The 24,649-nt window shown below is 46.8% G+C and overlaps 1 protein-coding gene across 1 annotated transcript in view; it reads left to right on the top strand.

The window, feature by feature from the left end:
• The window catches only part of FBXO36 (F-box protein 36), a 154,991-nt gene that overhangs the window by 83,206 nt on the left and 47,136 nt on the right, over nt 1-24,649 (top strand). Inside the window, exon 3 of the mRNA XM_086944045.1 lies at nt 9,362-9,534. Within this exon, the coding sequence (XP_086800171.1) occupies nt 9,362-9,534 (173 nt within the window). The remainder of the gene's footprint in view (nt 1-9,361; nt 9,535-24,649) is intronic.

The raw sequence follows: 24,649 nt of genomic DNA, 5'->3' as shown, positions 1-24,649 counted from the left end.
TGTTGGAGCCTGTGGCCCCAACAGCTCACCGAGACAAGGGGAGTGGACCCCACACTATCGTTGAGCAGAAGGGATAAGTCACCTATTTGGTTGACCTTGGAACTCCCAGGGTGCTTCATGTCAACAGATTGAAACCATATGTTGACAGGGCAGACATGGGCTTGCTCATGGCTACAGATGAGGGACAGGAGGAAGAGAGTGACCCTCTCCAAGACCTGCTTTCTCAGAACCCTGATGATGGTTCAGTTGATGGTGTAGCCTTGGCAGGCAGCCTCACTGACCAACAGCAGCAGGACTGCAGACAAGTTCTACAGTCCTACAGACATATGTTTTCACTGACTTCAAGTCAGACTACCTGGTGCACTCATGAAGTGGACACTGGGGACAGTCTGCCTGTTAAAAGTAAGATAGATTTACAGGCAACCTGATCATGTCAGGGATTGTATCAGGACAGAGGTCCAAATGATGTTGGATTAGAGCCCTTGGGCCAGTCCAGTAGTCCTGGTGCCTAAACCTCACACCCAAGACGGTAAGAGAGAGATGAGGTTTTGCATGGATTACAGAGGCCTCAATGTTGTCACTAGGACAGATGCCCATCCAATACCCAGGGCAGATAAACTCATTGAAAGATTGGCATCTGCCAAGTTTTTGAGTACATTTGACCTGACAGCTGGCTACTGGCAGATCAGACTAGCTGATGATGCACAGCCAAAGACAGCATTTTCAACCCCAGGTGGACATTATCAATTTGTGGTAATGCCCTTTGGTCTGAAAAATGCTCCTGCCACACTCCAAAGGTTGGTGAACCAAGTCCTCTCAGGTCTGGATGACTACTGTGCAGCTTATAAAGATGATATTGCTGTCTTTAGCTCCACTTGGGAAGATCACCTGATCCACCTAAAGAATGTTTTGGAGGCCCTGCAAAAGGCAGGGCTAACTATCAAGGCTACCAAGTGCCAGATAGGGCAGAGTCCGGTTGTATACCTGGGCCAACTGGTAGATGGAGACCAGGTTCAACCATTACAGAGCAAGACCCAGACCTTAATGGACTGGACACCACCCAGACTCGGGTCAGCTTTCTTGGGCCTGACTGGGTATTACAGGAAATTTGTCAAGGGGTATGGTTCCATAGTGACACCCCTTAATGACTTAACTTCCAAGAAAATGCCAAAGAAAGTTCAGTGGACAGTCAGCTGTCAAAAGGCATTTGATGACCTGAAGCAGGCCTTGTGAACTGCTACTATTCTGCAAAGTCCAGACTACTCCAAAGAAATCATTGTTCAAACAGATGCTTCTGAGTTGGGGTCGGTGCTGTGCTTTCACAACTGAATAAAGCTGGTCAAGACTAGCCAGTAGGTTTTATTAGCAGACCCCTAGAGAGAAACGTTGGTCAGCTATTGAGAGGGAGGCCTTTGCTGTGGTTTGAGCCCTGAGGAAGCTGAGGTTATACTTGTTTGGTACTCACTTCAAGATTCAGACAGACCATAAGCCCCTTGTGTGGCTAAATCAAATGAAGGGTGAAAATCCCAAACTGCTTAGGTGGTCCATTTCCCTACAGGGGATGGACTTTACAGTGGAACATAGACCTGGGACTGATCATGCCAATGCAGTTGGACTCTCCAGATATTTCCACTTAGAACATGAAGACTCAGCTGTTCACGGTTAGTTTAATGTCCCTGCGTTTGGGGGGGGGGGGGTAGAGGGGAGTAGGGTCTGCTTCCTATGGTCACCCCCACTTTTTGCTGTGATTCTCTGGTTTTGCGACTTTAGTGTGGCTGTGGGCCTGCTAATCAGACCCACAGCCCAGCTGTTCTCCCTCTAAATTGTTACCATGTACTTTAGGTACATACCGGATTGGTTACTGGGTCACCCTTGTGTGCCCCTGTATAGTGTACCCTAGGTACCCAGGTGCACCTTAGGCCTACCAGGGGCTGCAGCATGTATTGTGCCATCCCTGGTTTGCCTTCCAAACTGACACCACAAGTCTGTTCGCACAGCCTGGGTAAGGTGGTGTAATCACCCCTTACTTAGATATAGTATACCTATATCTACCTTTATATATAGACACATATACACCTATAAGCCACTCCTATGGTAGGCCTCGAAAATCCTGGAGGCAGAGTACTTGGTTTTATGTGAGAGGGTGCCGTAGCATGAGCTGAGCCCCCCTGCAGCTTTCGGAACCATCTCGGTATAGCTGTTCTATGATATAACCATACCATATACTCTTAAGTGCATTATGATCCTCGCGGTTAATGCTAACTTTGGTTTGGCTTTATCAAAACATGTCGTGTAAGGTGTCAAACACTTTGGAATACTACCCCCCCCCCCTCCCCGCCAGTCCTGGCGGTGGGGGTAGCATTCCACCCTTCTAGAGGGAGAAGACATGTAGTTACTGCTTTGCCCGGTTAAAGTTAAACAGACCTCCTGCTGCTGGACGAAACTCCAACAGGGGAGGCCTGGACAATAGGTTTCCTGTCCAGGGAGGTGCCAGCAGGGTTTTGTGTATTGGGGCAGGGAGGGCTGCATTAGCAGATGCTTTCTCAGACACTGTCTGGGGCACACAAGGTGCTCCAGGCATAGCCCGGTTAAACCCAGTTACTGGGGCACTCCAGCCCTGCTCTGGCACGAAACTAGACAAAGGGAAAGGGGTGTAATCACCCCCTTCTCAGGTCCACCCATAGGAGGGACTTAGTCAGGTAATCCAGCCCCCTTCCTTAGTATAAGTATAGGAGCTGTGTCCCCAGGACTTTAGATTATCCTGGATGAATCTTTGAAAGACAGATCTTGGACCTTCGACATTCCATTCTGACTGGAAGACGGAAGACATCTCCCTTGTGGTCAAGGAGTGACCACCCTGTGCAAACAGGCACCAACAGCAACTTTGCCGGTCTGCAGTTTCAAGGCTCCCGTCGGAACCTGAAGACTCTGCGACTCAAGAACTGGAAATCCAGGCTTCTCTGACCCTGGCCCACATCCACAGCAAAGCTGAGACTCATGGCGGACACGAGAGACTTGGTACCGGACATCTTGGACATCCTGCATTTTGCTACCTGCACTCCTTTCCTGAAGCCTCAGTAAGTTGTGCATTGGGGTACGAGAAGCCCCAATCCCGAGCACCATTTGCACTAAAGCCCAGGCCCCCACACTCCACGAGTGTCCCGTGGGCCCCACCTTTGCATTTGAGCTCGATGCGTCTTCCCGGTTCCTTGCCCTTTGGCTAGCGAGCCCCCTGAAAATCCCATCTTGAATTTAACTTGCTTTCCTGGTTGCTCGAGGCTTGCTCCAGCTTCCCTGAAAAGGAGAAGCGCCACCGACCTTGCTGGTTTGCAACAGAGCCAATCTCGATATCCTGTGTGGATTGCGGTTGCCAAGGCTTGTTGGGTCCAATCCAGATACTGACACCGCAGTCATCTAGATCCATCATGGGACAGCTCGAATCCAGCGCCTGGTCATCTTCGATTCCTCCTGGACCTTGTGGCTGAAGAGGCAAACTCACCTTCTTTACCTTCAAGCACCCGACATCGCCTGGTTCCTTTTTGGTACCTTCCTGGTCACTGGCTAGTGACCCACACTCTGTCCCCTCTGCTTTCAGGTTCTTCACATCTCTGATCCACCCTTGTATCCACCCGGACACTTTTCCTCTGGTCGCCTGCAGCACTTCTTTGCAGCTCTCCATAGAAAACAAAGACGAAACCCGACACAAAAAGACACCTATGCACCCAGCTTCCCTGGGTGAGGTAACACGAGTACTCCAGTGCTCCCGTGGGTCTTGACTCTCGAAGTGTCCTAGTTTAAAAGGGTTCCATCCTAGTCCATCCGGAAGTGTCCTTAAATTGCATAATTGTAACTTTTACGAACTCCATAGAAAGTAAATGGTAACCCGCGCCTGTGTTTAGACACTGCACGCGGCTCCCGTGGGCCTCCTACTTCCTAACCTTTGGTCGATTAGTGTAGCTCCAGCGATTCCACAGGCCCTAGGCCTGCTTTCTAACTCTCACGTGGTACTTATACCACTTTCTTACTATATGGTTTGTGAGGCCCCTAGGGCATAGCGTATACTGTGCAACTTATCGTATATAAACACTGTGACTTGTATTGTATTTTGACCTCTGACCTCATAAAGAGTGCAGAGGGGTTGTGTTTAAATTAAATACATATATATTTGATATATACCTTGTGTGGTGTCTTTTCATTTGGTGCTCGAGAAATTATATATGGTAAAACAACTTGCTTAACTCGCCTACTGAAGTCTTAGCCTGAAGACTGCTGGTTCATGCTACCACTAGGATAGTTTTCTATAAGGTTAACTTTATAACCACCATCAATAAGGCTCGATTACACTGGTGCAAGGTGCCCTCTAGAACTATTGGACATCATATGCCAGGCAAACTTCTCACAGTGGGGAGGCAGAAAATTCCAGATACCTCTGGGGGTGGAAACCTCCTTCTCTTACTTCAATGTGGGTATCGGGTATAAATAGTGGACACTCAGACCCAACTCTTCAGTGCACCTCTGGACCTGTGGAAGACTCAGAAGGACTGTTGTGCTGCTCTGTAAAAAGGGCTGATACTCTGTTGCCCTGCTGCCTGAGTGAGAAGGACTGGACCAGCACCTGTACTCTACCTGCTGTGATGCTTGCCCCCAAGCAGTGTCACCCGAGTCCTGGACCTTGGAAGTGGGCCTTAAGACGCTTTGCCAGCCCTTCTATGATCCTGTGAGCAGAACCAACACAGTGCGACTCATCTTCTTAGCAGCACCTTGCATCAAATCCTGTAGCTTCCTCAGGACCTCCACTGCGCTTCACATCTTCCACACAGGACTTTGCATCTAAAGCCCCAACAGCATTCTCAACGAAGACACTGGATTCTCCCTTGCAGCCCAGCAGCTTTCTCGGAGCTGCTACTTCACAACGTATCCTCAACATGGGATCTCGCAACACTTCCCAACCAGGATTTAAGGTACTTTGTCCAGCGGGCCTAACTTGGTCCTTGTATTTGGCCCACGCTCCACTGTGGTCAACCTGAACTTGTGACTGTGTCCGAGTCCAGCGTGACCAGAAAACCAAAGTTTGCACTTTGTGCTTCTAGAAGCCACGGCCCCTGCAGGTAAGAGCGGTGGGGCGGTAAGGCCGGGTGGGGGGAATTTCGAGAGACAGCCATTAGGGAACATTTTATTATTTACTTAATTTTCCCTTGTGGTCATCTCTCAAAATCTCCCCCCACCCGGCCCACTGCTCTTACCTGCTGCGGCCGCAGCTGGCTTCTAGACACTATTGTCACTTAAATCTTTAAAATTGCAAATTGTCCTGATGAAGGCTCGATTGTGACGCAGAATAAGTTGCGCTCTGACCTAGGGTCGAAACGTCGACGTTGCAACCAGACTAGTCCATGCAGCTTCCCTGACTTAATCATAAAAATTATACAGTGGACGTGTATTCATGCTTGAAATAATGGACAGTTCAACATAACCCCTTTTTATGTTATCCATTTCATGTAGTATATGTACAGCACTTTTTTCACCTATCACCACAAGTCACCTTTCTTGCACTTCAATCACCTTATTGTTGTGTATTGTATTGTTTTATTGACAGCCTTTTGCAATAATATGTATTCATATAATACAATTTTCAGTTTGTGACTATAACTCGCTGGTTGTTGTGGTGTGTTCTAAGTATTACGATTAGGTCCTTAAAAAATATTGTTGAACCTGTGTATCACTTGTCTGTTATATTGGTTATTACTAAAGTGAACAGTCATACTGTATTTTATACATTGTACAAAAGAAATTGCCTCTTTTCCGACAGAACCACTCCTTCTATATCGCACATACCCAGGTTCTGAGGGACACAGGGTCACCCCATTACTACTAATGGTTTCCCTTGTTTGCTATCAGCTGCCAGACTAGTGAGGACGAACATTCAATATAAAGGAAAAACGATACCTCAGTGTTCAAGTAGGAGACAGGTTTTCAAGATTGGACCAAAGACACAGGCCCAAAAATATTTGAATCTCTGTGTTTTTATAGCAAACAAAAATTCCAAATGTGTTAGTGTTAATAGTAGTGGTAATATTTAGTAAGAAAAAAGCAGTAAATAAGAACTGGAATAAGGTACAAACACAATATAATTCAGGCCTGTGAGTAGAAGAAATACTAAAATGGAAATATTAAATCAGGAGATATTGGATGGGTGTGGTAGTGGTGAACGAACAGCAGGAGAATTGGACAGATAATCAAAATGGTTACACTGCTGAATATAAGAACCTTGATCAAAAAAGTGAGAGCAGTACACTCAGTTTTGCACAAAACAAATGTGGATAGAAGTTTTTTATTGAAATAAAATTACAGACGAATTATATAGGTGCAGGAAAACTTTGAGATATTAGACTTTAGCAGAAACCTTGACTGAAGTTAGATAATGGCAGCTACACGGTCCTTAAAACTAATGAAAATGTCATAGAAAATATGACATTAAAGGTAGTGGGGAGTTTAGAGCAAGAATTAGTGAATTACAGAGTCGGAATAGTGACCCGTCACAAAATGTAGGCAGTATCCTCAGTTGAGCTACATGATTATATATCCTATGAAATCAAAGGAGTACAAGAAAAATAGTGATTTGCCTCTGGGGGGATGATGTCGGATTTCTACCACTTTAATATAAAAAAAGAACAAGTACGCCTTATACATAGCAGGTTTTTATAGGTGTATTACATGGTTTAATTGAGGTTATGCATCTGGCCATATCTGAAGGAATTAAGCAGCACAAATACAAGGCAAAGAATAAACTAAGGACTGGCCAGGCACCCAGACCTGATTAAGACTTTGATCTACAGGTTACTTCATTACAAACTTCACTGATATGATGTCCACCTTATTACAAGTGCCATAGGCAGTATATCAGTCCCATTTCTCATAGGGTAACCCTTCCACCAAACTCTAAATCAGGGGCAGAAACCCTTCTAAAACTGTTCCAGTTATATTTCTTTTGGTATGGAAGTAGACATGTCTGTAAATTCTCTTTTTTTTGTAAAAACGAAATGTATGCAGAAATAGTTGCCTATAACGTTTATGATGCAACATTCAAGAACACATACCAGGGCCAGTTTCTGTAGTGTCCAGTGACCAGCAGCCAAATAATAATATACTAGCATTTGTAAAGCACACAGCTACCCCCGGAGAGGTGTCCCAGTGCTGGGGGCCGTCGGGAAGATTAAGCGAGCTATTGCCCAGAGTCAGAAGGTGTTGGGCTACCCTGCCGCCGGTGCTGGGGAATCAACTGTGAGCCCCCTTGTTCTGAAGGCAGCCACCCTGGCCCTGAACCACACCTCTTCCCTTGGGAAAGGGCCTATTTCCAAATCATTGTGCTCCATGTAGAATAAGATTAAGACCAGAACACCCCAAGGAACGAAGCCCCTCAGGCCAGTGGTCTGGTACTCTGCCAGGTTTATGGATCTGCAAAGAGGTGTGGCCTCTCCTCTCAGAAAAAAAGTGATGAGGACTGTGCCAGAGCTGTTACTCGCCAGGGAGCATGGCCAAGTTACTCTGCAATACCTCATACATCGTAATAAATGCTTTGCTCATTCTGGCGTAGTAAGCATGTTCAGATCAAGGCCATTAACCCATTCTTTGGTGAAGAGTACTTGCTTCCATCCACAGGTGCTGAGGTTCTCAAGCAGTGCAACATATGAGATGCTAGGTGCTTCGGCACTATTACTTCAAATTCTATATTTTTTTACATGCCACTTCATACAGTAGTGCCTTTTTGAACCTATTACGCTGCGGTAAATTTCAATCCAAAATTGGCAAACGGGAAACACAAATTTGATTCTAACAATGAGCTGTGTTTGAGTTTGAGTTTGAATGGATTTGTAAAGCGCTCGTACACCTAGCGGTTTCTTGGCGCTAACTGGCAACTGCTACTCGAGGAGTAGGAGAAGTGGGGAAAGTGACCGTTCAAGATGGGAAGGCTTGGGTGAAGAGGAAGGTCTTGAGGTCTCTGCGAAAAAGAGGGTACTGGGTGCAAGTTCTTAGAGAAGATGGGAGGGAATTCCAAAAAGCTGGGCCCGCGGTTGCAAACTTGGAGCCCCCCCACTTCTTCCGTTTGAAGCGGGGAACCACGAGAAGGTGGTGGGAAGAGGATCGAAGATCTCGTGAGGGAATATAGTTTTGAATGGCTGAATTAATGAAGGAAGGGGCAGAGCCTGTCCGGGCTTTAAAGATGGTGCAGCCGAGCTTGAATAAGGCACGCTGCCGGACAGGGAGCCAGTGCAGGGAGAAGAGGAGGGGAGTTACATGGTGTGATTTAGGTAAGTTAAAAACCAGCAGAGCGGCCTGGTTTTGGACCAGTTGAAGACGCCTCATGAGATAGTCGGGCATGCCATGGTAGAGGGCATTGCCGTAATCTAGGCGAGATGTTACCATGGCCAGGAGTATTAACTTGAGCGCGTCGGGGGAAAAGAATCGTGAGACTCTGCGAATTGTCCTGAGGGAGAGGAAGGCTGAGGATACCACTGCAGAGACTTGAGTGTGTAGGGAAAGTTGGTTGTTGATTTTGAACCCAAGAGTTTTGACGGAAGATACAGGAGTGGGTGGGGAACCTAAAGAAGGGGGCCAAAAAGAAGGGGACCAGGGACTGGAGCAACCACCTGTCAACACCAACTCCGTTTTATCGGGATTGAGTTTCAGGTGGTTGAAATTCATCCAGTCCTGGATGAAAGTCATGATGGATTGGACATTAGACGTTGACTTGGGGGAAGAGGAAAGGGAAAAAATAAGCTGGAGATCATCTGCGTAGTTGTACACAGAGACCTGACCCTGTGTTGGGTGTTAAAGGACTCGAGCCCTCAAAATGGGACTACATGAACCCAAAAGCACTTACCTGTTGTAAACGGCCTTGGCTTTAACTTTCAAGTCTAGGACACTCTCCAAATTTTGGAATTAATTTCTTATGTTGTATATTTGTTTACATTTTTATGTTAAATAGCATATTGTGCTTTATAATATAATGTGTGATGGTGCTATTAATACAAATGAGTTTCGAATACTTTCTAAAAATAACAGTACCACATACAGTGAATGATCTCTGTTTGTGTTATATATTAAATTGTGATGTAACTCTTGGCCAGTGGGGGTCCTGATTTAGTGTTTAACTGTTTCCTCCCCCATGGGCCTTCATTGGATCAGACCTCTTAGTGACTGTTCCTGTATGATGGGCAGTGGAAGACAACATGCACAGAAGCAGAGAGCTCTGGCTTTACAATCTATGTCTTTTTTTTCTGCACAAGATGCTTCATAATCTTTCATTTGTGACCTATAGCCTACTGCAATGTTAATTATTGACTTTTTGTTTTTCGGAATACAGCTCAAGTTGCCATAGTGTTTGGTGGAAATACCCTGAACCACGTCCTCAATTTGTGCCGAGGCAACTTTGATTTTCTTGAACGACTTCCTAAATCACTTCTTTTAAACATTATTACCTTCCTGGATCTTGAAGATATTGCAAGACTTTCACAAACTTCGCGCACGTTTCAAAAGGTAAGAATTGAATGTTATCCAACTAGCTTTCTGACCAGTGAATGTTTGATTAATCCTGCAATATCTATTTCTAAATGTTTATGGGCTATCAAAATATAGACGTTACACTCTCAATTTTTTTTACGTTTCGTTTGTAAAACCTGTTCACTGACAATATCAAAGTATGTTGCACTGAGAAAATCGTAGCATGAGCCTCGTGGTCCTTTTTAGGTTTCGACCTGGTGAGGGCACGCAGTGCCCCTCCCAGATCGAAAACTTTTGTCTACAGTAGGGATGTTCGGACCGCCTCTGTTTCCCATTGGCTAGCTCCATAAATGGAGACTAGCCATTGGGAGACAGAGGCTGTCAATCACGCTTTCTGGTGAAAACGCGATTCGGGAGCGTTTCTGGGTCTTTTTTTAAGCCCCGCCCTCTCCTCTTCCCATTGGCTGGAATTTTACCTTCCAGCCAATGGGAAGGGGAGAGCACGCAAACACTCCCCCGAATCCCGAAACGGCCTGTTGCTCCGTTCTAGACTTGTTATTCTATGCACTGCAGTGCATAAGTTGTAAAAACTACACACAGCCCCAAATGCTCCTCTTAATGCTTATATCTGTTTATTTTACTTGAGGGATTATTAAAACCTAGACTGAGCCAAATAACGTTATACGTTTTTCTTGCCTCTGCCAAACTACAAGGCTCCTTAATGGCCAATTGAAATCTGTCTCTACCCCTCGGCGTCCCCCATTGGTTACATCGGCGGCAGGAGGCAGGCCCAGTGACGTGTGCCCCGCTGCTAGGGCTAGGCTTCCCGGCGGCTGTAGTAGCGAAGGAGGCGGCTGCTGGCTAGGAGCGAGCCCGGCACCCGGTACACATCTCTGACATGTCCTTGATGGTGGGTGGAGTGAGGCTGCATTCGTGACACGCGCAATGTTGGGACTGGCAACATTTATGCGCCCTTTTTGGCTTCACATCACACTTCAACCACTTCAACCTTTCCCTTGGTTTCATATGCTTTTCCTCTCCTTTTCTTTACACTCAAGTCTCGATCGTTTTCTATCACTAGTTCTCATGCATTTGGGCACTCATTGCAACTCAAAAGCATCACACCAGTTCGTATTTTGTCACATGTTTTCTTTTATTTTGTTCCGTATCTGGAGCACATTTATAACTCACTCCAGTCAGATCATTTCTCGATCTCGATCTGATCATAGACACCCGCACTTGCTTAACTCGCACATCGTATCTCATCAGCTTCCGCGGTATCAACAATATTGCTTCTATCCCTTTAAAGCCGCCTAGCATTCTGGGTAGGTTTGAACACTACGCGTCCTTGGCGTTCGAACATTTCGGCGAGACCGGCTACCTTCTGCCTCCCCACTTCGGGTACGGTTAAAACATGTGCCAATCTTATATTTTTAGAACCGCATTACCCAAAAACGCACCAGTTTACTAACGGTGCTTCACTTATGTCTTTATAGATTTTTTCGAAGCTCTCGTCCCGAGCATTGACGGACGAGAACTCCTTCATGTTTGGGGTAAGCCCGCTGCATTTACCGTTTGTCTTTAACTCCGCCACTTAACTTGTACTTTAATATCGGTTATGGTATTTTCTGCAGAAAACCTCACGTTTCCAGCAATTTCCATAGATTGCATCTCATGGCAGTTCTCTAGAATTTTTCCCACCCCCCTCCCGCTGTCTGTGTGCCCGTTCCTGCCCCCCTCCCGCTGTTGATTGAGTGTTGCTCACGCCGTGTTTGGTTGCGGCCTGCTATTATTTCATCCAGGGTGCTTGTTTTTAAAGTGTGACCAATACAGATAAACCCTGTAATGCAGGCGGAGCCGTTTAATGCGTCAGAGATTTTTATTTATGTGCAATATTTGGTAACAAGCAAGCGCATCTGTTGAATAACGAGATGCAGTGTTTTATTTGGAAGCAATGTGATACCAATGTTGTCAATCAAATGTTTTGTTAGGCTGTACTAAACTGGGGTTGTAGATCGCTATTGTTTGGTTATTGTCACTTTACTACTCTAAAAAGAATTTACAATATGGTGCTACTGTGTTGAGCGTGTCTGTGGCTTGAATGGGCAGCAAAGCACACCTGTAAAGACACACTGTAGATCGGGCAATGGTTTAAGTATGAAATCGCTTTAAATTCTTGCTTTTGTAAGGGAGCCCGTCATGAAAGCTCCCGTACAACCTTTTCTTTCACCCATATGCAAACTAGTTTATTTTTTTAACCTCTATTTGCAGCTTGTCAGTCAGGTGTTTTCAACTGTTTGCTTCTAGAAAGTCTTTTTTAGCCAACAAACGTCTTTAGTGTGCCACACAATACAGACGTTTCTGCTTTCCTTAAGTATTGAGCAGCTCCGTGTTGTCATTGTGCACGTCTCATCAGCTCCATTCGGTCCTTTTGGACACTTTAAATTACTTTAAATTATTCGCAGAGGCCGAGAGCCGTTAGACCCGCAGCTGGGCCGCCGCTGTGAGAAGACATTTGCATGACAATGTGGGCGGCCCCATGTGTGCCTGGCCTTCTGCTCTGCTACGCGGATGCCCCACTGACTGTGAGTTGGGGGAGGCACGCTTTGGGACATTGTCTTCCCTTGAGAGAGCACAAGTCTTTTGTGGGCCCCACAAAGAGACATCCCTACCTTACCTTCTGTGTGGCAAGTGGCCTGGGGTTGATCGGCAGGCGATGTGCAACGAGGCCCATTGGTATGCACACTTTGTCTTCAAGCTAGGCTTTGTCTGGGGAGTTTATTAAAAGTTTAAACTTGTGGACTTTCATCTTTACCAGCCAAGGAGGTAGCACAAGTAAAGTTTGTGCTTACTGATCATCAGATGTGTTAAAAGGTAGAATACTGAAATTCAGTATGCAGAAGAGCCCATCATGTTTTGCCTCTTTTCTTGTGTTACATATCACAAAGGATATAAATGAGGGATGGTTTCGCAGCAGTCTTGGACCTACGGACTCTTGACATGAGGACAGCCATTTGCTTTAAGAATGCAATGCACATGCTGTAAAGGCTAGGCTTATGAAACGCTGAAGGAATGGTGTCGCTTGTAGTGGGTGCCCGGGATCCGAAAGCGCTTAAAGGCATTCAGATGATGGGAATGTACTGTTTTTATATTGTTGTAAAAAATGTCTACAGCGCGCGTACACCGGATGGTTTCATGGCACTAACTCCAAAGTCTGTCGGACCATAGGATAAAGTTACTCATGAGCCTGCTCAAACAGCCATGTCTTTAGCATTTTACTGAAGGTCAGAATGTTGTTACAAGACCGAATCTCCAGTGGAAAGAAGTTCCACAATTTGGGGGCCAAGGAGGCAAACCTGCGTCCACCCTGGTGTTGTAACTTGAAGGCAGGGGAAGTTAACGGCTGTTGGTGGGCTGAGCGCAGGTTTCGGGAGGGGGTGTACCTAGATAATAGGCAATTAAGGAATTTAGGGCTCCGGCAGTATAGAGAGTATAGATTGAAAATTAAGCAGCCCATCTTGAAGGCTGTTCGTTGGGAAATGGGGAGCCAGTGGAGTTTTCGTAGTAAGGGTCTGGCAGATTGCCATCTTGGTTGCTGGTGAATCAGTCTCGCTGCTTGCTTATGTACTACAGTACATTTGCCTGTTTGGACCCAAAAGAGTCATGGTCCAGAACATCTGCTTTTTTGTCGTGCCCTGTCTTTCCATCTCTTACTACCGATCTGCTTTCCCCCTAATCAAACTGCTTCCTTCTACAGGTGTTCTTAGTTTGACCACAGTGTTTTACCAACATTCCTAGTGTACCTCAGCAGACTGACGTTTATTTTAGTAATAGTTCTGTTTTAGTTATTTGTTCATTTGTATAGCAGAGCTTTTGTATGAGGGTTCTTTACAACTGCAACATAGGATAAACCTTTGGGATTACATTAACAACAATTCAAAATAACAAACATTTTTAACAGAGCTAAGACTTATAAAAGCAGTTTCTAGAAACAGTACGATGTTTAGTCTTACGCATTGTCTGGACATTTGAGATGCTTATGGAAGGTAGAGCTTGGTTGGAGTCAGTGTCTTGAGGTTAGGATGTAGTGAGTTCCAGGCTGCAGTGGCTTCCCTATATAAGGATTTGTTTCTGGTCTGTAACTTCTGAATTTGTGGTTTGGAAGAAAAGTGTTTTTTAAAAATTTGTTTACACGGCACCAACACCTTTGTTTGCACCTCACCAGTTCTGTGTGTGTGCGTGCGGGTGCAAATGCAATAGGTCTCGCTTTGCGAGAGATTAAGCTATTGGCATTGTAAATGGCAATGCCATTTATTTATCTGTTTTCAAAACCAACACATAAATACAAAATTTGTCATTTACAATGCCTATAGGTCTAACTTTTACAAAGGCGAAACCGTTGCATTGTAAATGCTTGTTTAATCTAATTTTGAAAGTATGAATGTAAAACAGACACAACTGTACGTTAGTTTTATCTTTTTTTAAACATTTTATTTATTCTCAACCTGATAAAAAAAGAAATGGCTAATGTAGGGCCATTCCTAGAGTTGAAGTGATGATCTGATTTTTTTTTAAAGTTTGAATAATTACAGGAGTACTTGTCAGAGGCTGTGACTGTCTTAACATCGATGGTACGCTTGCGTGTGAAAATGTTACACCACATATATAAGGGGTTTGCCCAAATCCTCCTCTACTTTCTGAGCTATCAATGTATTCGAAAAACAAAAAAAAAATGAGGTGGAGGAACAAATATCCTAAATAGTTAAAATAGGGTACAATTAATTACTACTATATATTAGTTCAATGTCCTTTCAAATTCATATATATTTTTTTCAATAAGTCGCATTCATTATTCATTCCTGGTCAAACCCATAATTTATTTCTTAGTTCATATCTGGTTAGGACCAATAGTCTTTTTTTGGTGTATCAACTTTAAAGAGAATAATCAGACAAAAATATATACACCATACATATACAACACATACAAAATTACAACATTTCAAAAAAATTATTGATTTACTAGACCCCAGATTTTTTACAAGTGTCTGTTCCAAAAATACAATGCGGTCCACTGTAAGGTTTCCTTTGCACATTAGAGGTATCTTCTCCACCTCAAAGCCAACTTTATTGTGTGCAAGTCCGTTATTATATCACAATACAATATTCAACGGATTCCTTCTTAAATTGTCAACGTGTTTCAGCCATACTATTTGGGCCTCATCAGGACAGGGGTACGAGGAACAACCGCTCACTGGAAAGTATTGTGGTCTTGCCGGAGTATAGGAGAGGGGCAAATCCTAACGTCACATGGCGTTGTCTCAATTTGTTAATAATCCAGCCCTACTTCTGCTGCTGTAACAATTCTCCAATGTAAATTATCTGTGCTAGAGAGCTAATCTTAAGCCACAAATGTGCTCTTTAACAATCATTTATTGCGGCCCATTTCAAACTATCTACTACAGTTTCCGCATGAGCTGGCACACTTCACCACAGGCTCCGTCAGCGTTTCTGTGAAAATATAGCATGCATACATTTGGTCGTTTGAGGGTGTTTACTACCTTTTGCAGGTGTACTTTTTATTTTTATTTATTTATTTTTGGTGTTTTGTCTATCGCAAACAAGACCCTTTCAGGTGACGGAGTACTTTACAATAATGACCCAAGGAAATTATAATACAAATTGTGTCAACGTACAGGGATGAAGAACAATGATTGCAAAACATAAATGGTAAGAGTGGGGATGAAAACAAACTGACTGGACATATTAGGTCAGGCAAAGAACAATAGGCAACAGAGCGCTGTGTAAATGTGAACTAGACGCAGGAGAAAGAATAGTGTTGAAACCCGAGGGGATGGGTAAGGATGTCTATAGAGTCCACGACAAAAACAGGCAGGGATAAGTTGCTCCTTATGGTGAGGGAGGTAAGACCTCAGAGTTAGAGGGATTTGTATGATAGTAGAATTTTGACTTAATTTCTGAAGAGGAGTGTGAATGCGTTACTTCTGATCTCGGTAAGGAGAGAGTTCCAGATTTTGGGGGCAATTGCGGAGAAGGATCTTTTGTATGAGTTCTTTTCTCCAAAATGTTTCTGTAATCCCTCGTCCTCTGTCCCCGCCTCCCTGCGGCCGGCTTGTTTAGGCCCGCTCCACCCCCAAAGACACAGATAAAGAGCCTCGGCATGTGGCTCGACCGCTCTCTCGATTTCGCCCACCAGGCAGCCAAACTCTCAGCTTGTTGCTTTGGATTCATGAGAATGCTGCGTAAAATCATCCCCCTCCTCCCATTCCAGGCAAGAAGAATTATGGTTCAGGCCCTTATACTCTCTCGCATGGATTGCGGGAATGCCTTATATCTCGGAGCCCCACAAGCTACGATCAACAAATTGCAAGTAACACAGAATTGTGCAGCCCGCCTGCTCTTTCAGACCCCGTGATGGCACTCCACAAGACCAGCATTGAGGAAACTCCATTGGCTCCCGATTTCAGCCAGGATACAGTTTAAGGCTATGTGTTTGGCCCACAAAGCCATCTGGAAGACTGGTCTGGCGATTATGCACTCTCTGGTCACCCCCTATCTCCCTCACCGAACCCCGCGTTCCAGCTCTTTGTGCCTGGCCACCACTAAGAAGATATGTAAAGCGAGATGGGGCGGACGCTGCTTCTCTTTTAATGCCACAAAGATTTGGAACTCTCTGTCTCTTGCCCTCCAAGAGAACGATAATCTTCTGGGCTTCCGGAAGCTTTTAAAAACCCATCTGTTTGGGATGCTTCCATTGCGCCGTGGCTTGATCTTCCCTGCCATTCTATTATCAGCGCTGGGAGGCCTCAGGGTAGCCATGCGCTATAGAAATAGAACTTCAGGAGTAGGAGCTGGGTTGAGTAATTTAGATGGAAGAGGGTCATTGAAGTGGTTGGAGTATTTCAAAGAGGTCAGTAGCTTTAGGATGTCATTTTCGCCGAAGGTTTTAAAACTAGATTAGGCAGCACTATTTTTGGATGAGCGTAATGGGTGACTCTGGCGTCCTTCCTTGATCATGGGGGGCACTGTGTAGAGAGGGTTCGAATGGTAGCATAGCATTCTGGATATCATTTAAGTCTAGTTTTCTCAGCAAAGAAGGAGGTGAAGGGCATGCAGTTGGGTAGTATTTTATTGTCAGATAAAGGGGGATCGTTTTCCAGTTCGACTGGTGTGTTATAATTTTTGAACTGTGTTTTTGGTCGATTTATTGCTGTGTCTAGTTGATTTTGGAAGAAAGATGCTTTTGAAGTTTCTGATGTGCCTATTGTAGGCACTTTGTCTTTTTTTTTTAGCAGTTTGAGGTTGAACAGGGAGGGGGTATCTCGCCATGCTTTTTCTGAGAGTCTGAGGAGTTGGTGTTCCTCATTAAGTTACAGTTGAACTAAGGGTTTGTTCATTTGGTCGGTATTCTCTTTAATTGTTTGGGTGCCAGGGTGTCCATGATTTTTGCCGTGGAATTGATGTCATCCTCAGTGAGGTCATGAGCGGTCTTCATGGATGGAGGCAGTAGTAAGATGTCTTTACTATGAGATGACATGGGTAGTGGGTTAATGTTATGTGTGTCTTTGAGCCAGTGTTTGGCTCTCAAAGGTTGACCATTAGAGATACGTGCCCTTTCTGAGATGAGGAAGGTGATGCAACGATGGTTAGTCCAGTCGCAAGGTAGGATGGATTTAATTTGTATAGTGTTCTGTTTTCAAATGATTCAGTCAAGGGTCTCCACCTTGTTATGGGTTGGGCTGTTGAAGGCTTGGATAAGGTTACGGTCCTGGAGGAAGAATTTGAAACTGTTCACTAGAGGGTCGCTGGAATTGTTCCAATGAATGTTGAAGTCACCAAGAAAGAACTGGGTATTGTGTTATTCTATGTTAGAGGACACAATCTCCATGATCTGTTCAATAAAAGTGTGATTATCTCTGGGGGAATGGTAGAACATGTGAAGAGAGAACCTTGAATTGTCATTGGTGGTGATGTTGATCCTAAGGTATTCGCACAAGGCTAGTGGAAGAGCAAGTGATTGTTTCAAAGATAGAGTGGATCTATATATACAGGCTAGGCCACCACCAGGACGTCCTACACGGCCTAGTCTGATGATGTCATGACTGGGAGGGACTAGTAAGTCGAGGATTGGGGTTGAGGATTTGTTCAACCAAGGTTTCAGTAAGCATAAGAATGTCCATGTCATGGGTAAGTATGAGATATAGTCTTTGTCCGCTGCGCTTTTCACAGCTCACATGCAATTGAGTAACACAGATTTTAGGGATGTTTTGAGGGTAATGGTGAGCAGGTGTGAGAGGAAGACTTGTTTGAGGTTCATTTTATTAATCTACCTACTGCTGGGGTGGGATGTCCTGAGGTGGTAAGTGATAATAGTTTCGATTATTGTAGAGGGTAGAGTGACGTCCATTGAAACATGGTTGTAGGAGTCTATGAGGGTGAGTATATTGTTGCACGATAGCAGACTGACTAGTCTATAGAGCAGGGAGGAATGATTATGGTTCGATGTGGAGTTCCAATAAGGATGTATGGCCATTGAGTGAGCATGGGAAGAGACAGATTGGTAATTAGGAGTTGAAGTGTAGGTAGTCAGGAGGTGAGGTAGATGTGAAGACCATTGGTGTTCCAGGTTGTGGGTGATGTGAACTATTTTGAGAATGTCATCCCTAATTAATTGCAGTTAAGAATGATAGTATCAATAGTAGAGTCAGTAAAGCGACTCCTAAGGTTCCTGGTGGGAGGAGCACTTTAGTGTAGAGAACTAGCTAAATCCTGGCAGCTGGGGAAACTATCAGTGGAAGGGTTCATGATCAAAGCCTTAGTGATGGATGGCTGAGAGGGGGCGGTGGCGTATTGGTCGTGTAGAGAGGAGTGTAAATGTTGGGATATATAGAATAGTGGGCAGTGGGAATGTCGAAATGGTGAGGACGTGAGGAAGTGCTAGCATTCACGTTGAGGGAGTTGGACTGCAGGGGAGCCTGAAAAAGGGTGGCTGATCACCATGGGAGAGAGGCATAAGAGGGGCATTAGATGAGGTTATCAGATGTGGAGGAGTCAGAGGGGAGCTGTGAGGGGGTTGGTGGGCGGGGTGGTCATGTCCAGTTTGTCCTTGAGGTAGGAGAAGAGATCTGTGAAGAGTTCAAGATTTCGATCTAAAGATTAAATGAGCATGGTGCTGTTATAATTTAAGGAGATGGTGGCATCTGCATTGTATAACGTGGATGGCGCAATAGTACGTTTGTGTTTGGTGGGATTTTCTTGGTGATGGTGGTGTTGAATGAGGAAGATAGAGATTTCCTCCTTAGCTGTTCAGCGTGGTTGTGAAGATGAGGTCATTCAGTAGGGTACTCTTAGTGTAACAGAAATAGGGATCAGTAATAAGAGTTTCTTTGTTATGGTTGAAGATTCTGTTTGAGATTTCTCGTGGCATTTTTTGTTATGTTTATGGGATAGTTTATTAAAAACTAGTCCATTCCTATGGCATTCAGATTGTTGGTAATGTGGGAGGAGAGAGCTGGGGAGATATGTCCTTATCCGGATTGTTGTCCCCTTAGGCGCAGGGGTGATTGCACGTGCGTGAAGGGGCAGGTAAGATTCTTTACTGTACATTGACTGAGGTTACTTATCCAAACTAGAACCAGTAGGTGTCACAAAGCGTAAGTCCAACTGGTTTAGTGTCCACATAGGTGCATGGGCACAGGAGCTGAGTGGGCGCAATTTACAAAATGTAATATGTAATGTAGATACAGAGTCGAGTGGACTAGCTATACAATATATGAAATACAGTGAAAGGTCTGATTACAAGATTGGGGGTCTGACTGCCGGACCTCCATTGCGGTGGTCTGGAGTATGCCGCCAACATCGAGGCTGCCGTTTTACAGGTTTACTGCTGGGCATTACGAGTTTACTGCTATATACCGCCAGCGGCTTTCTAACTGCGGCAATGCCTCGGCACTGCTGCGCCTGCACAGTAATGGGCACACTGTTGCCATTCACCATGTCGTGCATGGCACAAAGTGCTCACACTACAGTGCTATAATGGGGGGCAACAACATGAGCCCCCAGCCACACTTTCCAATGAGCTAAAATTTCTCTGCCTTTCCGATGACCTTTCCATGGCAGGATGCCGCCATGAAAAGGTCGTTGAAAATGCAACTTGCAATTTCGACGGTGGTGCCTGCATCAGCACTGCCATACCCCGCTGCTTTCCTAACCGCCGCTGCCGGCGGGTTGGAGGCAGTTCGATGCATAGGCGGCGGTTGGACCGACACCACGGGTAGAGCCTTCAGACTACTGTACTCATAATCTGGCCCTAAATATTAAGCTGAGGCGCGAGACCAAGATGGCCGCTTGACAGCACGGCTCCGTTGACCTCCTCGTCCAGCCTCATCATTCTGGAATTCATCCTGAGCGTTAACCCCACCACCCGACTGCCTTGAAGAAGCGGTGTTCCCCGCTGTGTCTCCGGGCCGCCTGTGACACCCAGATCCGAAGATATGCCGCCTGGCGATCAGCAGCCTATACACGCCTGAATCGGGGAGCTGGAGTGGCAGGAGTACCCGCCGCCAAGGTCACAAACACCGGGGCCGAAAACCGGAAGTTTCTGGTCCGGCGCCGAGACCCATCGGCTGACTGCCCAGGGTTGCGGAGGGCTCGGCAGAGAGTCGGAGGGTGGCGGCGCCGTTGTGGAGGGCCCCTGCCCCCGCGAGGTCGGCTCTAATTGCCCTTTGGAACATTAAGAAAGGCACAACCTCACGCCTCGAGTGGAAGCGGAGCCCTACCCCGGAGTGCGGAGACCCCAGACCACCGGAGGTGAGGAGCTGCGGTACGAGAAGGGGGCGCTTGACATGCTCTGACCCCAGTAGGCCATGGATTGGCAGTGTTGCCCCCCCGGGTGGAAATAACTGTGCTGCACTGCCCCACACTTGCAAAGGGGCCAACGCTGAAAACTGGTGGCAAGGAGGAACAGAGGACACTTGGCACCAGGTTATTCAACTGAGCGGCGGGCGGCTGGTGGCAGTGGAGATGCCTAGCAGCGGAGAGAGGATCTACGGACTGGTGGGGGGGTTTGGCCTGGGAGGGGCCCAGGTCGAGTGTGATTGGCCCTGCATCGGCGACGGGGTGCCGCGGTGTCATTCTCTGGTGAAAGCGGCTGTGGAGGGGCGTGTGTGCCCGAGTTATGCCAAGAGGCGAGTGGCGCCCCCTGTGCCTTCGAACATTGGGCACCGCCTGTGGGAGTCGCGTGTGTCGTCAGGCTGCTGGTGAATACAGTGGAACATCTGGACATGAGTGGTAATGTGCTTTCTACAATCCCTGCACCCAGCAGTCAAGAAGGTGGACTGCACTGATTTCTTTATGCGGCAGGGGTTGCGGGCACTCACAGTGATGAATTGGCAATTGTCTCATTGAATAACCAGTATTGACGCCGCGTTGGCTGGGAAGCTCGGCCCCGCCTGTTGGTTGAACAGGGGGCCTGGACGTTAACTGGCCACGGCTCATCAGAACACGGCGATGCGGCGGACAGTCGCAGAGTGGTCAGGGGACACGTTAGCCCTGAGTTCCCGGACGCGTTCTTAAGATCTGCGGCTGGCAGGGGTAAATTAACTGCGTTCAGATGGCGACCAAGCCAGATACCGAAAAGTCCTTGCCCAGATCCTCCAAGGGGTCCCCTACAGACTTGAAAGGGGCTTGGCCGGCGGGGGGGGGGTGACTCTGTGGGCTCTCCCACTGAACCGACACTCACGGATGCCATGGCAGCCATAAGTGGGGTCCAGGCGTCCCTGGGCCAAAAAATGGAAGCTCTGGACAATAAGTTAGATACATTCACGATTGAGGTCAACTTGATATGGGCAGATCTTAAGAAAGCCATTGAAAAGGTTAAATCATCGCTTGAGATCAAGACTGCCAGCTTAATCGATGATATGGCGTTGCTGCAACAGGAGGTACAAGACCTCAAGATCTCACGTACTATGATGGACCGGAAGCTTGATTAGTATGAGGGAAGGGCTAGGCGCAATAACATACGCATCCTCGGGGTGCCCGAGAAATCAGAAGGCCCGGCACCGGATCTGTTTGGCGAAGACCTTGTCCTCAATTACCTCAAGCCCAAGGGACTGAGCAACCTTTTCACAATTGAGCTCGCTCATAGAGTGCCGGGGGGGAGGCCCAGGCCTGGAGCCCCCCTCGCTCGATGATTGCGAGAGTCCTGAATTTTCGTGACCGAGATGTGATCTTACAGGCGGCTCGAGCGGGGACCACCCTGCGGTTAGAAAATGTGACGCTCTCCTTCTTCCCGGACTTTACTCAGATGGTACAGAAACAACAACAGAGTTTTCTACCAGTGAAGAAGAAACTCAGGGACAAGGGACTAAAATATGCCATGATGTTCCCGGCTCGCCTGCGGGTGGAACTCGAAGGAACGGCCTGCTTTTTTGATAACCCCGAGGTGGCATCGGACTGGGTGGACAGCAGGTATCCGAGCGGGCCGGAGGAACAAGACCGAGGCGGAGGAGATGAACAGCGAGAACAAGAATGATGAATGGTGTAGGAATTTGCATGCAGTATTGGTATGTAGGGGGGTGGGGCGGTTCCGCAGCCAGTTTCTTTGCTTGACTCATCGAACTGTACTATTGCTGTGGATTGCCCCAGACTCCAGGAAGTGTTTGGGGGGCTGGTGAGGAGGAGGCGGGGTGGGGTGTTGGTCCTCCTCCTTTCTACTACCTTTAGTTAGCTTGTAGGTTAGGTATTGGGCGACAGGCACACTGCTAGTTGGGGAAGAGTGACAGCCATATGCAGGGGTGCAGGGAGGGAGGATGGGGGTTGGGGCAAGTGGGGTTTTTCGAATTTGGGATTGTATTGAGTGCAGTATTGTTTGCAATCTGTTTTCTTATTCTTTTTGCATCTGGTGACAATGCTAAGACTGGGTTGAATCCTTACCATTACAATGTCAGCTGTTAGATGGGGATCGGAGATAAATGTGACTAGTTGGAATGCGAACAGTCTGGGAGACAAAATTAAGAGGGAAATGGTGAACCAGTTGATTAGGCGACATTCCCCAGAAGTAGTGCTACTACAGGTGACCCATCTAGTTGGTAATCGTTGCATGACCCTACACAAGGGGGTTATAAAATGGTGGCACACGCTGAGTTCACCACTGGGTCTAGGGGTGTCGGTATCTTGGTTAAAAAATCCTTTCCACTAACCATACAGGCCACGTGGGCTGATCACCGAGGCCGATATATCAGCGTGTCGGGGAAGTGAGAGGGAAGAACTGTCACTTTCATGTCCGTCTATGTTCCGCCAAGCCTTCAATCAGATACTTTTCGGGACCTGGGCACTATATTCCTGACTTTGACGCTGGGTCTACTGGTGATGGGGGCCGACTTTAACGCAGTCATGGATGGAGAGGTAGACAGGCATCCGGCCCGAACTCTGAGGCCGGCGCAGAGGTGGCTTCCCGAATTCTTAGAAACAGCAGGGCTTATTGATGGTTGGAGGTTGAGAAACCCGAGCGGGGTACATTATACACACGCATCCGCCGCACAACACGCCCTGTCTAGAATAGACTAGGTATTGTTACCGGCGGCCCAGGCAGCTGCGGTTCGGGAGGTGCGACACCTGGGAAGGGGAGTTTCCGATCACTCACCAATTTGGCTCCAGTTGGAAACTGGCCAATCTGCTGTAGGCAGAGTAGACCCTATCAATGCATGGCACTTGAGAGACTCCGCCATTAAGAAGGAAATCATGTAACGTAAGGAAAGGTACTTCCAAGAGAATAAGGATTCAGTGGACTCAGCACAGACCTTGTGGGAGGCGTATAGACTTATTCGTGGGGAGGTTTTATCTTTGGTCGTGGGGAAAAAGAAGAAGTGGCAGGCTGCAATAGAGCAGGCTGAGGCGGAGGTGACTAGGTTGGAGATTGAGGTGTCCAGGGGCGCGACTCCGGAAGGTATACACCGGTTAAAACTGCACCAGGATGACTATAGGGGCCTTGCTAGAGATAGGGCCAGAGCACAGTATGTTGAGACCCAAAGCAAGATCTATGAACATGGGGATAAAGCGGGCAAACTGATAGCAGTGCTTGGGAAGGGAGAGTGGGCGTCGTGACTGGTACCGGAGTTGCAGAGAGGTGATTCTGAGAAGATCACTGACCCGCAAGCCATAGCAAATGAATTCTCAGAATTCTATGGGGATGTGTATACCTCTGCGGGGCTATACACAGAGGCCGACAACGCAACAATGATCGATGACATTCGGATGCCCACACTATCGGATGATAACCAGAAATACTTAGATTCCCCACTTACAAATGACGAAGTGGCACAGGCCATCAGAGGAGTGCACTCCGGGAAGGCCACGGGGGCCGAACGGAATCCCTATAGAGCTGTATAAATTGAGTGCAAATAAACTTGCTCCGTTTCTTCGGTCCATGTTTGTAGAGAGTAAAGAGGGGGGTCAGCTCCCATACGACCAGCGGGTAGCAAATATAGTGGTCATTTAATTTAATTAATTTAATTTAATTTAATTGCGTGTTTATATAGCGCTAGGAATCGACTCCTGGAGGAGTATCTCCACGCTTCGACCGCTGGGGAACCCGTCCTGCTTCACCCTGAGAGATGGTCCCTAATGGGTATCTCTAAGGTGCGACCAAGCATCCCCGGCGGTCTGGGGGGCCGTTGTGAAGATGAGGCAAGCTAATGCCCAGAGTTGCCGAGTGTGGTCCCTGACTGGAGTAGGCACCGAGGCGAGAATTATCGAGCCCGCTGACCATGGTCCACAACCCTGCCGCGTCGGGAATCGAACCCTGGTCCCGGGCCGTCCTCTGCTTACGGGTCTGCCGCCTCTAAGCAGTGAGCCACACCACTCCACTCATTCACAAAGCGGGTAAGCCCAGGACGCTCTGCTCCTCATATAGACCTAGTTCGTTGCTCAACGCTGAACCTAAAGTTCTGGCGAAGCTACTGGCGACAAGGCCTGCTAAATTTATCACCACCCTGATCCACCCGGACCAATCCGGCTTCATGCTGCTTTGAAATACGGCCCTTAACCTACGAAGGCTGCACGGAATAATGGGCCGGGCCCGACGATACAGGAGCCGGCGGTACTGGTATCTCTAGATGTGAAGTACCGAAAAATA

Source organism: Lissotriton vulgaris, chromosome 11 (genome assembly GCF_964263255.1).
Source record: "Lissotriton vulgaris chromosome 11, aLisVul1.2, whole genome shotgun sequence".
Classification (NCBI taxonomy): domain Eukaryota; kingdom Metazoa; phylum Chordata; class Amphibia; order Caudata; family Salamandridae; genus Lissotriton; species Lissotriton vulgaris.
This window is presented reverse-complemented; position numbering and strand designations above follow the sequence as displayed.